This window comes from Lates calcarifer, linkage group LG8, assembly GCF_001640805.2.
Source record: "Lates calcarifer isolate ASB-BC8 linkage group LG8, TLL_Latcal_v3, whole genome shotgun sequence".
Lineage (NCBI taxonomy): Eukaryota > Metazoa > Chordata > Actinopteri > Centropomidae > Lates > Lates calcarifer.
In genome coordinates this window covers 12,433,720-12,450,782 of record NC_066840.1, presented here as the reverse complement: position 1 = coordinate 12,450,782, position 17,063 = coordinate 12,433,720, and the positions used below count along the sequence as shown (strand labels likewise).

At 41.4% G+C, this 17,063-nt stretch overlaps 1 protein-coding gene across 1 annotated transcript in view; it reads left to right on the top strand.

The window, feature by feature from the left end:
* Window positions 1-17,063, top strand: part of LOC108885524 (dedicator of cytokinesis protein 2) — an 89,718-nt gene that overhangs the window by 55,382 nt on the left and 17,273 nt on the right. The window contains 2 exon segments of the mRNA XM_018679891.2: window positions 16,536-16,634; window positions 16,814-16,908. Of these exon segments, the coding sequence (XP_018535407.1) occupies window positions 16,536-16,634; window positions 16,814-16,908 (194 nt within the window).

Below are 17,063 nucleotides of genomic sequence, written 5' to 3'. Positions count from 1 at the left end.
TTGATGACACAGAGTGACACATCAGTGCGTAAACCGATGATGCATCATGCCTGACATCGCTCATGGAAGCTGTTTGGAAATCTGTTTAAAAAGTTCATGGTAGTGTTAAGCTCTGCATCACTGATCCTGCCCGTCTTCCTGTTTATTTTCTCACTGAGGTAGACAGGAATGTTGCCTAAAGTCAGTGTTAATATATCTTTCCTTTTTTTAGAATTGGTTTCTGAGGCAGCAAACTTAATTTGAAAGCATAGCTAGGTTATGTTAAAACCTTCTCTGGATTAGTATTAATATGCTTAGATAAAATTGTTTGGATTGTTTGTGAGGCGAGCAAAATTAATGATATGATCCTAATTACCTCAGATCAGTGAGAATTGACGACTTAAGTGACAAATTTAGTTCTTTAATATTGCACTTTGACACTGTGATTAGCTGATAGAATTGGGGCAAGATTTTTGCCTATGAGGAAACTGGGCCATTGCAGCAGCAAATATTGGCAGGGTGCATCATATGCACATTGCACATATGCAATTTATTCAATATATAGCAGGATTTTGACTAAGCATATTTTGCCTAAGCATATTAATGCAAAGGCTGGAGCAACTTTTTCAGGTTAAAGTATAGCTCTCACTTAAGCTAATGAACTAATTTTATCATGCATATTTAGCTCCTGAGGGTAATTGACAGTGCTGTGGTTTGTGATCCTGTGCTTTTGTTGTGTGACTTCAGGATCACTGCACAAAACACAAGCATCAGTGCTTTTTAGACATGTTGTAGATTCAGGTCAGCAAATTTCTTCTGTCCACCTACATTTAAATCAGACTCCTGCCCACCTGTGATCTCTCAGTGCCACTCAGGAAAACAATATGCATTTGATTCCTGAATAACAGCACTTTCTAACAGATGCCTGTTCACAAAAGATAATTTGTGCAGGAAATTAGGTTAGTCCAAGGCGCCAGACTGAAGTTGTCTTTATGTCTTCATCATTATTTGTTTGTTATTTTTGCTCCTGTCTTCAGTGTTGTCTTTTCATTACAGTCACTGTGTGATGTTAAACCAGCTGGCATGCACACATACTCACACGCGGCTAGAGAAAGGAAAAGAGCTTATTTCATGCCAGCTGGTACAACATCACAGCACAGATGCTTGCTGTATAGGGTCAAGGCTGGAGCAGTGCAGTGTTTTTCAAAATAAATGAAATATGGCCTTGTTCACCCATTAGTTTTTAAACCCACGAGATTATGAACAGAAAAGTTTTCATTAGGAAGCTTGTCTCGAAAGCAATGGCAAACGTCAGTTTTCGAAATGTGCCCGTCAGCAGTGGACCTGTAGTAGTTAAAAATTTGTTCCTGTCCCTGGACAGGTACTAACTCAACTTGACTGTGATGAGGCTGACTGGTGCTCTGATAGTTAATATGTATTCAGGATCAGGTTCATGCGCACACTCACTCATACCAATGCTCTGTGTGACCTATATCGACTCATTTTGAAGCCTGATGATAAATGCTCTTTTGACAGCATGAGTAGAATAAAAATGGACATTTTCCCTGACAGCAAGTGTAATTAATATTGTCAGACTCTTTGGAATTTCAGTTTTCATTTAAGATCATAAAATATTTAAAACCGAATGAATACAGTTTATTATGCTGGTGGGCCTGCCCATGGGCCGCAGGATAGGATTGGGAGCAGTTTAAATTTAGATTGTTTTCAGTCTGCATCCCTCTTTTATTAAACTTTCAACATGTTGGCTGAGACAACAGTCACAGCCACACAGTACTGTGCACTTAGTACTCATGAAAAGTTCCTGGCAAATAGTATGGCTTGAGAGCATTGCTGTCAGACAGTGGGACTTTGAAATGTAAAGGTTTTTGCGTATGACTCTATAGATCAAAGACGTTCTGCTTCAGTGACATATTGCTGCTATTTATATAAATATCTTGACAGTGAGTTTGGCTCAAGGACTGCTGCATTGCCTGTCAGCTGGAGCGAGGGGCACACATAATTGACAGCCCAGACTGTTTATGATTGGTTACCATGGTACCTATGGTAACCATTGTCCTGGAGTGGTACACAGAGGTCTCGACCCACAGTTCACATGTCCTTTCAGGGGTTTTTTCTTTCTGGTGTGTTAGTGTTATTTTCTGTGTGTGTTGAAGTGTGTGTGTGTGTGAAATCTATTTGCAAAGCAGGCCACCGGGTGGATGAGAAATGGACTGAGATGTGTTGTTTGTGAAAAGAAATTGGAGATGATGATGATATTTTTCCTGAGAGTGTGTGTGTGTGTGTGTGTGTGTGTGTGTGTGTGTGCTTGAGCATATGCATGTGTTGTCAGGCAGTTTGCCTTGGGATTCAGACTAAGTCAATTGAAGGTAATTTCAATGCAGCTCATTTCCAAGCATTTGTCTTTCTACCAGCAGCCACACCAGCCACCAGAGCACCTGCTGCAACAAACTTTCTCTCTTTCTTTCTCTCTCTCTCTCTCTCTCTCTCTCTCTCGCTCTCCCTCTCCTTGCTGTCACAGCCTATTTATGTATCTGTGAATGTGTGTGTGTGTGTGTGTGTGTATGTGTGTGTACCATTTCAAGTCCTGACCTGCAGGCTGCCAGGCAGAAAGTGACACCATATCCTCAGAAATCAGTCGTCTCTGTCTTTCTACCCCTCGTTTGCTCTCTCTCTCTCTCCCTCTCTCTATAAATCTTACTGGATACCACTCTCCTCTCCTCTCCTCCCTCTTGTCTTTCATCGTTACCTGTGTTTGTTGTCACACTTTTCCACTCACCACCCCCTTTTCCATCTCTGTCACGCGGTCTTTTGATTTGCTGTATGTTTCTCTCTCTCTCCCCTCCCTCTGTCTCTATATTTAATCTAAGACTCTCGCCCACATCACACCTCTGGCTGTGCAAAATGAACGGGGAGGAGATGGGGAGGCAACGCTGTTGGTTGTGGGGGGTGGGTGGGGGGGGTGAAGAGGAGGCAACGAGAGAGGAGAACGGGGGGGACTGGCTGAGCATGGGGGAGGTGGAGAAAGGCGGTGGAGGGATAAGAGGGAGAGAACAGATGAAGGAGAAGGATCACGGACAAGATGAAAGTAATGCATGAATGTGTGTGTGTGGCAGAGAAGGCGATGTAAAGGCCCATTTTCCTAAGTTGAAATCTGTGTCTGATAGAGTTTGTTAAAGATTACAGAGAGAAGACAGCAAGAGAGAGATGCATGAAGAGACAGACATTAAAGGAGAGAAAGAAAAAGATCTGGGAAGCCGCACACACTGCTTGCCAGTAATCAATACACACTGCAAGTGTGCTTGAGCATCTGTCACCACACACACACACACACACACACACACACACATACACATGCAGCCTTTAAACACTACAGGGAGTGTCTTGACAGGGTGCAGCTTCTTGTGAAAGCTGTTTATACATGCAATGAGTTTAATTTACCAGTTGGTGGGTTTTGGGCTGTTCAAGAACTGTCTACACGCAGACACAGGCAGTCTCAGCGAGGCCTTGTGTGTCTGCGAGTGTGTGTGTGTGTGTGTGTGTGTGTATACACATATGTTTGAATGAGCGGGCAACCTTGCCTTTGCAGTGGTAACAGAGCACTGAATGCTCCAGCAAAACGAGTCCCCTGTCGTTTCAAGGTGAGCCTAATTTTTCACCCGCCGATTGACAGGTCCTGTGTGCGCGCGTGTGTGTGTGTTTTAAGGGAGACTGAGACTCACTTTATCGCTCTGTAATCACAAGGCTTCTCTCACTCACTTTCTCTCGCCCACTCATCCCCAGAACAGAACAAATGCAGTGCTTTATTGGCCCTTTGAGACAGGGCACACACACTGCATTTTGGGTAGTGTAGTCAGTTTTTACTCCCTCTGTTGTGCTGGCTCAAAGCAACAAAATAAAACTTTTCTGTTTTACCATTTGATTTATATATGTTGGTGAACATTATGGTTCATTACAACTATTTCTGTGATTATACAAGCCTTTGAAACTATCGATTTTAAATACTTATTTCTGTCGGGGACAGTTATGTCAAAGAATTTAGGACCATTTATTACAATAACTGTACTTGGCAGGGAAAGGCTCTGCTCTTGAAGGTTGCTCCCTGGATCAATCTGAATAAGCGTACAAGAGTTCTCATAACATTGCATAATTTATATTTCCATAAATATGAATCATCAAAATCAGACACGATTCAAAGCAGCCTGCACAGGCACTTGTTCATATATAATTGCAGGAAGAAGCTGGAGTGATGTCTGCACAGGTAGCTGCTATAATCTGCTCAGTATGCGAGTGTGAGCTGTTAGATTATTAAGACTTCTTCTCGACTTTTTTATTTTATTTTCTGTGATTGATGATTGGAAGAGACCGCTAATACGATCAGCGGACGAGCTGTCACACAGGTCACTTGTCAAGATCAGCTCATTACATGTACGACTTCACTGCTTCACCTGAATGAACGTGATACTTAAAAAGACAGTCAGCAGAATTACATCCCTACAAAATTAAAGGCAGCTTGTGTTTTACCTTTTATGTGACATTCAAATGTGTGTGTGTGATACACACACAGTGATGGATAATTAATTACAGTAGCAAATACTAGTATTAGTACTTGGTTCATTTCTCCTTGTAAATTAATATTCTGTCTGCAGATGTCCAGTATTTGCATGCTGCATTGCAGATATACAGTATGCGTGCACTGTTCATCTTTTCTTTCTTTTGTTCCCATAATTGGTCACTGGTTTCATTTTATCTTTGGTGTCATGGTGTTACTTTTATCCCTGCACCTTAGACAGAGGGAAGAATCCGGTAATGAACATCACAACAACCAGGAGACCCGCTCAGCTGGTTCTGCAGCCTGTTTTGTTGTGCATTTTAATTGGGTGCAACTGTATTCTTTCAGGGACAGTGCACTTTAATCAGCATTTCAACTAAAGAGCCAGAAGCCAGAGAGGCTAATGTTCATATCACAAAAGCCAAGCATCTCAGCCAACCAAGCATAATTCAAGCTAGGTCCTCACTGAAGCATTGTTTGGGGCAGATTGTGTGTGCCTCACTGATAGTAAGAAACTCAAGTGTCTCTTCAAGGCAGCGAGTGCAAACAGTGGAAAGTTCTACTGTCCAAGAACCCTAACATCATGAGAACTTAATGTAGCTTTTCAACACACACTCACATGCCAAAGTTTTTATGACAAACGGAATAATAGAAAATGACTGTGCTCTAAAGTACATTTAGTACTGAGTGTTGATGATAAATTTAAACTAAACAGCCTGGTTTAAAATCTTTTTTGGGATTTAACTTTGCTCTGGACACGAGGTTTCATTTGTTCATTTCCTGGGGCTCACAGTGAGGTAGCCATTGAGGAATCACATTCCTGGTTTAAGCTGGAGACCCCCAGAACTATAGTTTGTCAGCCAACGCTGTCAGTCCTTGCCCCTGGACAAACTCCTCTGAGTCTATGTGCTTTGCCATGTGTGTGTGCACATGTTTGGAATCATAGAAAAGTGATACATAAATTGGACTAAAGCAGAAAATGACTTTAGCCTGAAATGACTAATTCTTCATTAGACTTGTGAGGCAGACCAGCCTGGACTTGTCAGGCTTTTCTCTGAGGAACCCTCAGATAACACTGATAATTATAATCATTTAAAGTCAATTTAAAGGGCTTGAGTCTTTTCAGTTGTGTTTTACATGCATGAACACTGTAAATAGACATTAAAAGTCATTCCTTCAAGTTTATCTTTTAATGGATTACATGCAGTGATCAGTGACCGTGAGTTGAATTATTGAAGACTTGTCTAAACATCCATGTCCCGCATCCCTAATCAGGAGGCATGATGGCAGCCAATAAAAATGAACTTACTTAAAAGTTTGAGTACTTTATAGCTGATTCTTCTTGTTAATGATGAGATAAATAGGACATAACTCAAAGTGATGTCCCATTTCAGTCATGAGGCTCTCAGAGAACAATACTAAAAATTCTGTTTGGTTTTATGGTATGAGCTTACTTACAACCAGTTAGGTACCTGTAACAAGGAAAGGGGTGAAATATAGACAAAGAGGGTATTATTGACATTTCCATTTTCATCTGCCAGCTAAATTCATTTGTTTTGTTGTTGGCTGGAGGAATGTGCGTTTGATGGGCACCAGAGCAGAGAAACGACTGTAAAACTGAATATTTATGAGGTATTTGCCACCAAATATTTGATAATAAGAGATAAACATGATAAAGTAGAAAACCAGACCCTGTAAGCCAACAGAGGAAAACAAAGCGTCTTAAGTTAAAAGAGGCGTTGCAGATGCACGACCACACTCAAAACTTATCAGTGTGGATAATAGAGTGTGATATGGTCTGTGTTTTGCATTTTTACTCAAACTGTGCACTCCCCCCTCTGTCTTTTAGCCCTTTCTTCCTGTCACTTCATCTTTTTATCCCTTCCTTTTCACCTGTCCCTGTCCTCTGATTACTCCCTCCTCTCTTTCTCCATCCTCCTCTATCATCTCATCTTTCTCTTCGTTGCTATATCACTCATCCTGCCCACACGTCCCATCCAATCTCTCTATCATTAACCCGCAATCTATCTCTCCTCCTCTCATCTCTCCATCCTGTTGCCCTCGCTGCCCTCTCTCCCTCTCCCTCATCCATCTTCCTGCCCTTCTGTCTTTCTAGTCCTTTTCTCTTCCACAGCATCTCATCTCTTTCTCATCACTTGTTCAAAGTCTGTCTGGTTAGCAGAGCGGCTAAAGTGTCAGTGACACACACACACCAATGCCTGCTCAAGTGCACACACATTTCTTCTGACTCTGCCCCCTGTCTTCCTGTCAATCTCCTGTAACCTTTATTTCTCTTTCTCTCCATCATCTGTCCCTCTCTGGAGAAAAGGGATGTAATTAAAGTCAATGCAGTATAACACCATAACCTATTGATTAGGTTTCTATAGTCTGTAATTTGCATTATAGCCCTTCATCTTGTTTCTTTCTGTGCTGTGGTTGTTTCTAATATGTGCACTGTTATCAGTACCTGCCTGCATTGTGTCAACAACAGTAAAACTAATTTTAAACAAAGAATGCTACCAAAAGAAATCAAGTTTGGTTAAGACCAGTAAACAACTCTCTTGCATATTGAAAGACAAAACATTAAGTATTAAAAAAAGAAAAATTAATAAAATGCATTCATAAGGAAATTGAAGGAATCCTTTGATTACTGAATCGAATTCCTGCTGGCACGTGTTGGCTATGCATCATTCTTTCATTCAAGGATGAAAACAGAGAAATGCACTTAGCAATATCCCTGTGCATCAATAATAACCTCATTACCACAGCAAGCTATTGCTATATAGCAAGTTATTCAACAAATGTTGTTCCATTGCTGTAGGTCCAGGTCAGTGTTTTTTATTTTCTTTCTAAAGGCGGTTTGCTGGATTGTGACAAACAGGAAAAACAGACAGTGATTGTTTCCCTGAGATTGTTGTTTATGACTTGTTGATGTTTTTTGCCTGTGCCCATGAAAGACTTGTGTAACACACACACACACACACATATATGCACAAACTGTCATTTTAAATTATGCTCTTAACTGACTGATGAGGTTATATAAATGTTAAGTGCACAGGTCACATATATCCACACTGTCTCACTTGTAGATCCCTACACACACATTTGGTTGTTCTCAGTTCTCATACAGACACACACACACACACGAGCACACACACAGATGCACAGGGGCAGCATTAGTGTATAAGAGAAGGGTTATTGCAATATAATCCCATATTAAAGCTACACTAGCTGTTCTGATGATTGGTTCAGAGGCTTTTAATAGCAATCGGGCAACAGACACACACACACACACACACAGGCTCACACACTCATACAAACATACGTAAATAGAAGAAACCACCTTAAAGGCAAAAGGTGTAATTAAAGCTGTGTGATAAAACACACAAAATAAGCACTACACATATATGCACACTGCACACAAACATGCAGAGGCATATTCATCTACATCAGATCCCACTGTGATGGATGGGATTACTCACCTGCCACACACACACACACACACACATATGCAATTTATCCACACTTGGTGTTGATGCTGTGGCCACACTATTGCTTTAAACAAATAGACACACAGGGACAGTTACACAGTAAACAGCCTTTCTGAAGTAGAGATGTACACACTTTTGTCAAAGCTACCGTATCTGCAGGGAACAAGACGCCCAACCAAAGCTGAATACTGTGGTTTTTGTTTGTTTGTTTGTGTGGTCCATAGGTTTAAACTATGGATTTTGTCCATTAGTCCAGCTCTCTCCCCTGAGCCTGGTTCCATACAGTCACCGTTACTTCCATACAAAACCCTGGACGGTGTCTTAAATCTTGAATGAGCTGCTTTGAAAAATAAAGTACTAGCTGTGGGCTGTCAGACTGGAAACATTCCTCAGAGGGTCATATCAGAGCATCTTTACCAAGAAGAAAACATTGCAGGCTTTCACTCACATATGCACACTTACTGCACACACACACACACAGACACACACACAGTCATCTTTTAATCTTAATCAACTGTCTCTCATCGCTTTCTCAGTCACTTACCTTTTCTTGCCCTCCTCTTTGGTCCGCATTCTTCTCCTCTCCCTTGTTCTTGGTCTCTCTCTCTCTCTCTCTCTCGTCTCTGTTAGTCCGTTAGTCCTCAGTAGCACTCTCCTCCGACTCTTTACTGCTCTCTATCTCTCTCTCCGTCTCATTCTGTTGCTGCTGATCCTCGCATGCTTGCGGAGCTCAGTGATCCTCCCTCCTCTCTCTCTCTCTCTCTCTCTCTCTCTCTCTCTCTCTCTCTCTCTCTCTCTCTCTCTCTCTCTCACACACACACACACACACACACACACTCTTTATCCCTCTCTCTCCACCTTTCCCGGATCTATCTCTATTTCTCTATTTCTGTACCCACTGCAATTCTCACCCTCACTCTCTCTCTCTTTTATGCTCACCTATATATCTCAGACACCGTCACTCTCTTTTTAATCCCTCCACCATCTCCCTCTTTCAATCTCTGTCTATCTCTCCATTTGTGTCTGTTCCTTGGTGGTTAATCCGGTACCATGCCCTGTTTTTTTTGTGTGTACAGTACGTGTGAGTCTCTGTGTGTGTGCGTGCGCCTGCATTGACCCTGGCATGGTGGTATAGACCCAGTGAAACTTTGGCAGCACAGAAGCAGACTGCTCCTGGGAGTCGAGCCAGGACACAAACAAACACGCACACACACACACCGAAACACACACCCTTGCTTCTATCAGTCACTTTATTTATATCTTTGCTTTTCTGTGTGAACACGGTCTACTATTGCCTCACTCTTTCTCTCTCTTTCTCCCCCTGGGAGCCTCACCTCACCCTCCCCCTTGAGCTGTTTTGCCCCCCCCTCTTCTTTGCCCCACTTTAACCTCCTCACGCCATTCTGTCCTCCCCCTTTTATCTTCATCTTTCACACTCACCACATCTTCCCCATCCGGCCGTCCCACCACCCACCTTCCCTCTATCTCACTCTCTTTCTTTTCTCTGCCCACCCATTCATAGCAGCTGAGGATGACACTGCTTTCTGTCTTGAGGCAAACGAGACAAAAAGGAGATAAATTGAAAAGAAGGTGAGATTAAACGGCATATGACATCAGCTTCTAATTATGTTTAATTATGAGTGTTTTGTCTTTTGTACACGGCAGGAATTGTGTGTGTGTTTGCAAATGTTTGCAAATTAATTTCCTCATTCACCACGCATCAAGAAAGATGAGAATATTTTTGCTTTTGCTCCTCTTTAATGGGCGAGTTTAAGATTTTGAATTTGAGTCACATCAGAGCAGGAGGGGGTTTAAGAATAGACTTATTGCTGTTTAGATAATGGTTAATGTTGAAAACAATGTATACACTCCAGTATAGCATCATTTCTTACAAATACAGTTACAAGTCCTTATGTAACTGTGTTTTGAGTTATAACTGTCAGTGTGTGTGTGTGTGTGTGTGTGTGTGTGTGTATGTGGACAATAAATTATGACCCGTAAGTTCGTGTGTGTGTGTATGTGTGTGTTTTCCCTGAGTGGTCCCTCGATGCAGCATCCATGTGAATGTCCCTCCTGACCCCTCCCCCACCCGAGAATAACTGATGATGTATGCGCCGCTGCAGAATGGTTGACTCACCTTGCGTTGTGTTTCAGCTGACCTCTTATGAGACCAGCAAACGGGTGTGTGTGTGCGTATCCGTGTGAATGTGTTTGTGCACGTTACATAAGCAGCTAGGGTGCAGTGCAACACATGGGGCCTTCAAAAACATACAAGGTTGACAAAGCATGAGAAAGCTGTGCTGAGGCTGGTAGGTGTCAATAATTTGATTTTGGAGTGGATCGATGAAAAGAGAAGCATGTCATTGTGAAGGAGAAGGAAGGAGAAGAAAGAGTGAAGTGTATGAGCTGAGACTAAGTGTCTGTTTCTCTCTTCTCTTCTCTTCCCCTCGACCTCTCTCCCTCCCTTTGTTTTATCGTCCTTATTTGTGTTAACTGATTTTGTTTCTTGTCTCTCTGGGAGTCTGAGGACACATTGATTCGTTTTCTGAACAGTGAACAAGCACACACGTTCACACGCATGCACACAGACAGACACCCATGCTGTTTGTCTTTGCTTCTCTGCTCAGACAAACACACAACCACATCGCCCTGATACACACAACAACTCTAATTACACCTCCGCATGATCCATCTCTCTCTTTCATCCCAGGCCCCCTCTGCTCCCCACCTCAGGCCCCAGGTGTTGGAAAATGTGTGTGTGGTGTGTGTGTGTGTGTGTGTGTAATAAAGGGGGGTCAGGGATGAGCTTGTGTCTGTGGTGGTACAGTGAGGAGTGCTGCAGGCTTCTAGTGAGGCTGTGTTTTCTAGTTTTTCTATTTTAAAAAAATGATGAAAGATCACAGTTGAGAGCGGCATAATGACTTTTCACCTGCAGGGACGCCACAAAAGAAATGACAAGAAGGAGAAGAAAAAAGGATGGTGAGGAAAGCACAGGCAGGATATGGACCTAAATGAAGTACTATTAAAGGCATCAGTGGATCTGATAAGGGATTATTTGAATAGATGGTTGTTATTCTATCCCCCTGAACTTTAAAGTGAGACACATTTATTCATGTATTTGGTCTTTGGTCTTACATGAATGACTCCCTCTCCCTCAAAATAGACTAAATGTCTTAGATATTTGCTGTTTAATAGGTGAGAACTCACCAGTAGACACCAAAATAATCCGTGTGTGTCTGGACGATTACTTAGTCCATTGTTCCATACACCTGAGAGACAGTTGTGACTAACATGTCAGAAACAATTCTCTGTCTTCCTTTAATAGATTACACCCTAATGATTAAAGTATTGAAATTAAGGCTGTCAAAGTTAATGCTCTGTTTTAATTTAAATTTAATGATATGTTAATTGTATTTAATTGCATCAACTATGTTTCACTGTTTATCCCGCTGGGTATCTCTTGGGGATAATGAACTTTAAACAGATAATTCAAACTTGGTGGCATAAAGTGAATCTATGCAAGTTTGAAAAGAAGAAATGGCACAGTCGTTCTCTTCCAAACGAAAAGTAAAATTTTTATGCATTGAAATACACTTTTGCTCTATTCAGTGCAGTCAGGCTATTCGCTGCTACATCATTTGACCAGTAGCTTGCGGTGGCAAATGTTAGCAGGCTTGGAACCGGTGTGCTCCCCACATATACCTGTAGACGAACACCACAGAAATGACATGTTAAAGCCCATGCAGTAACACTGTGTATGAAATGACTTTACTTTTGAACTGCCTTTTGCCAAGAAATATGTCCAACAGAACCTGTAAAGCCCGATGAAAATATGGTCATTGAAATGCCTTGGAAGGAATCTTTAACACTTTTGAAACCGTTTTCAACCAAATTTAGTCCACTTTTATTGAAAAGTTAGACCTCTTTTTAGCAGAAAATCACCAAAACCACACTGACTGTTCTGTGCTGTTGTCAGCTAACAAGATCCACAAGCCCCTGCTTCATGAATTTAATGAAATTAAATCCTGCCATTGCATCTTCAGGAGAATGCTGACAACAGACAGACCGAGACCGTTAAAGGAGCTATTTGTAAGTTTTGTTATTGCTATATAGCCACCGTTTAACTGCACTAACAGCTGTTTACTTACCACTCTAGAAGAAATGTTGCAAGTTAAGCATCAAAACTTCATTCCTTTACTTGCTGAGAGTTGTCTCCAGCAGAAGAAAACAACACCAATTTAGCTCCTAGTTCTATCACTTCTTTTTCTTCTATTGAAGTTAGTATGCTAACCAGCTGGCCCTGCCCTCTCCCCCATGTCTCATCTTTTTCCGATAGCAACTCACTATATAATGGGATCAAGATTTCAAGTTTGGTTTTTTGTTGCTTTTTGTAATCTTAAGCTGCTAGGTAATGCCAGCTGGGTTGAGTTGCTACACAGAAGTTGTTTCACATTCAGACCGCAGAGGTCGGACAAAAGCATTAATGCTGTGTTGTCTCCCAAAGCTGTCACAAATAATTCCAAACTCGTAATTTGAGACTGAAAAGCTTCGACACTTACATGGGCTAATTTAATCTGCTGGAGGGGGCGATTGCCAGCTGTGATCAACCCAAATATCCCAAATCTCTTTTTTTCATTGTCAGTGAAAGTGTTCGGTTTGATTCAGCCACCGCAGTAATGGCAGCATCACTCAACACATGAATCAGGCATTGGATGACATGTGGAGAATGTTTTAAGTAATCAAACTGCTGCTGGAGGGTTGAATGGATTGAAGCCTTTTGATTTCATTAACTCTGTGATGTTCTCTCAGGCGCCACCCTCAAGACAAAGTGTATGTTTTTACTTTCACTACTGATAAGGATAAAGAATCAGTAACGATTGTTTAGTTTGATGCTTTTGAGTTTCATAAAAATTGCAGCTTCTGTAGGTTCCCTAGCAAGACTTAGCTTAGATTTATTTCATGCCACGCAGGTGCATTTTCAGGAAACTGTCAGAATTGCATTTTTGGTGCAATTCTGAATTTACAGCTATTAATGCATTATTAATGTGAGTGGCCAGAGTGAGAGAATGGAGGGATAAATGGATGGAAAGTGAAGGAAAGTGGAGTAGGGGGAGGAGGTGGAGGAGGAGGAGGAGGAGGAGGAGGAAGGGAGCGAAATCCCAGACCTCTCCAGCATCTGTGTCCTGTTTTGTCAGTAATCTCTTCACTGTTGCGTAAGGCCTTCGGCTCAACACGCCCTGAGCTCGCTCTCTCTCTCTCTCTCTCTCTGCCTCTGCCTGTGCCTGTCACACACACACACTGTTGTAGTTTTATTTATATACACAAATCGAATATTCCTCCTATATATCTTTGCGTGTCATAACATAAGGATATGATGTGTTGATGAAACACATTTATGTGTGAGGACACCAGCAGTTGATGATCAGATATTTGGTCCTTTGAGCATTGTGCTTTAGATGGTGTTAAAGGAGACTGAGAGTTTAAGTCCTCAGAGAAGACCAATTACACTGAAGTAGGGTAATATGACACGTGACCAACACTTCAACACACACACACACACACACATTCAGTGAACACAAAACCATAAAGTACTGAACTGCAGAGTAGTTTGAGTGAGAATGTGCGGGTGTGTGTGTTCTTAATCCTATTACTGATCAACTATTACGCAGTAAGGAGGCAAAGAAGGAGAGAGAGGGTGAGAGGGAGAAAAGCAGAAAGAAAGATTTGAAGTTACAGTTGATTTTGCTACTTGCTCCTGTCTGTTGGTGTCTGCTACATATGTGTGTGTGTTTGTGTGTGTCACTGCCCACGTACTGTTGTGTAATTACATAATTTACACTTGCCGTTAGAATGTAGATAACAGTGTTTTTCCATGTTGACTTTTACTTTCAACGATAGGTGTTAATTTTAGTGACTCTGAGACAAATAAAAACCTTATTTAAACCTTCTTCTCTCATTTTAGTTAAGTGTTACTTATAGTGCTTACTCACTACTTTAGTGCCACATCAAATTGATCTCCCCGCACTTTTAAGGGTGAAAATGTGATGGGAAAAGAGAAGTGGGAAAGAAGGGAAGAGAGATCAAAGAAGGGAGCGTGCTGACAGGGTCTCTGGTGTCACTGTGCTGCAAGAAGAGAGTTGGGTGGAGGATGATGGGGGTGGTTATGCACTGAGCTCAAACACACACACACAAACACCAACACCCAAGAACATACAGTACTCATCTCCAGTTAGACATTCATGTAATGAAGTTTTAAGTCCAACTGAGAACACTTGCTTCCTTCATCATTGTGTGTGTCTGCCTTTTTATTCGCTCTGTAACTGAGAATATTTGACTGAAAAAGTGTGTTTCCTTATTAGAATGCAGACAAGCACAAACACACACGCACCCTGTCCATTTTGATCAGATGAGAGCTGTCACTGCATTAGATGCCATTCATCTTTCATCTTCAATTAGCCATCCCTCATTTTTCAACTCTGTCTCACGTTTCCCTTCTCTGCCACCAACTCAGGAGGATAATTCCTCCCAAAGCCCGGTCGCTAAGATGAAGCACAAATACCTGTACATCTGCCATGTGTCTGAAAAAATGCCTGTGAGCTTCATTCCAGCAATGTGGCACAGCAGAGGGAAGGATCAGAAAGCATTAATGTAAAAGTAGAACCAAATAAATTGGAAGTGACTTTAAGCAAGGCACAAACCAAAAACATGACGCTCCATAGTGGTCATTAACACCGTGCTCTTTACAAATCAGACTCCTCATGGTGTCCATAAAGTGCCACGGCCCCTTTTGGGGCTCACGCTGCTGGCTTTCATTAGTGTGAGGGTCATCCCTGCTTAATTACAGATAATTAAAAAAAAACAAAAACAAATTAAAGCTGGCAGATGGAATTGAAAATTGTAAATATAAGAAAAGAAAAAGGGCCATTTATGTTTTGCAGTTCATTTTCAGTCATTAGATTTTTAGGTTTGTATTATCTCTTTTTTTCCAGTGAAAGCATTGGCAAATTTTAAGCTTTTCCATGTTTCAATTTAGGTTCACAGTAACTAATTTTATTGGCTTCACAAAACATACAAAAGTTACAAATGCTCAGAGAAAGAAATGACTATAGAAGTAACATGATCCAAAGAGGTAGAGTTCAGTAAGTCAACATTTCAACACTGTCATGGATGGGATCATGTGCAGACTGTGTTTACTTTCATGCCATTGGTTATTTCAGTTTTCATCTGGTCAGCTCAGTTCAGTGTTTGTCCTCATCTTCTCTGTTTTCTTCTCCTCTGCTGCCCGCTGCTCCTCTCAGTGTCTCCCCCTCCTCAGCCTCTGCTTGTGGAGAGGTACGCACTAAATTTTCCATGAATTCTGTGCCTTAATCCAGCTCAGGGAATTTTTCTCGGCATAAGTAGTTTTCACATATTCTTAAAACTAAAAACTTGATTGAAACTTTTTTTTTTGTCCCATCCTCATCTTTCATGTCTCTTACTTTCACAGTCATAGTGATTCTTGCTCTTTCTCCCCTCTCTTCTGTCTCCTGACTCACCTGACTTTCATCTTCCAACTCTAATTCTCCCTTTTTACTCGTCTCTATGTGTTTTTGTGTACTCACCCTAGGCCGTATTCAGAGTTAAGTGCACATAAAGAGGAGTTAATACCTCATTAAAAGCTCCAGCACTGAAAACCTGCAGTAAATTTAGCACCAAAATAAAAGTAGAGTAGACATCTGTGGCTGTTACCTACAGCTATGTGAAATCAGGATCATTTTATATGCTATGATTTTATGATATCATATTTTTACTATGACATATCACCACACTGTATAACCTCCCACTTAAACTCCTTTGTGTTAACACTGACATTTCATATTCACTGATTGGAACCTTATTGTTTGTCAGAACACTCTCTATGGTGTTGCTCTATTTTAAACATAAAGTTGTCTTCTCCCTTTTCTTTACAAAAAGTAAATCAAAGCATGTTACAAGTGGGGGGTTTAATCATTTGTGTTACATAGCAGATTAGAATGTTTTTTTGAAATCATACCTGGTGGCAGCGCTCCACAACGTATCCTGCAGAATGTAATTTCGAAACTGCAGAGGCTGCCAGTCTTCCTGGCAATGATTCTGTTTGTTTATAGTAATTATGCTAATTTGGGAATAACATAGCTTTAATGCCTTGTTGATACACACAGCATCTTTAAAAATGACATCTCTACAATTTGTCTTGCTCTGAGCACTGGCCCCAGGTCATGTCGGCAGTACATGATGCCGGGGCTGCCGTTTGGATTTCAGTATAGTTCTGGCACAAATGATTAAGTGGCAGAAGTGGTCTGAGGCTTTCTTTGAAATTCTTTGCTTTAGACATTGTACAACAACAAATTACGCTTAAGAACGCTTTGACTTTAAAGGTGTAGCACGCAGTTTAAAAGCTACTCCATAGTGCCCACAAAAGTAATGGTGCATCCCTTTCTCCTCCTCCCTTTCTCTCTCTCTCTCTTCCCCCGTAGTCCAGGGTGGTCGCCTGCATGACAGCTATCCTCAGTCAGATGGATGATCGTCACTATGCTACATACATAGAAACCTTCACTGGAACCACTGATCTAGTGGTAAGTACACACAGACACTTGCAGACGTCTGTGAAGATGGTGAGATACAAAAATACACTATTATAAAGTTATTGTGTGCTACACAATAACATTTTTGTTACTAAGTTAAACTGTAGATTGTGTTAAGATCTACTTATATATTCACAACACTCACTTTTCTCTCGTCCATTTCACTACAGGACTTCCTGATGGAGTCCTTCCTACTTTTCAAAGACCTGATTGGAAAGCATGTGTATCCCTCAGACTGGATGGCCATGATCATGGTACAGAACAGGTACCGTACTGCAAGCACGCACACACTGATGGCCCCCAGATTTAGACCACCACCCTACTAGTCTCAGCTCTGTAACCTGTATAGAGCCACAGCTCTCCCGGTGCCTTTTTTAAAGGACTGTTTACATCTGCAGTGACTTAAGAATCCACACAAAC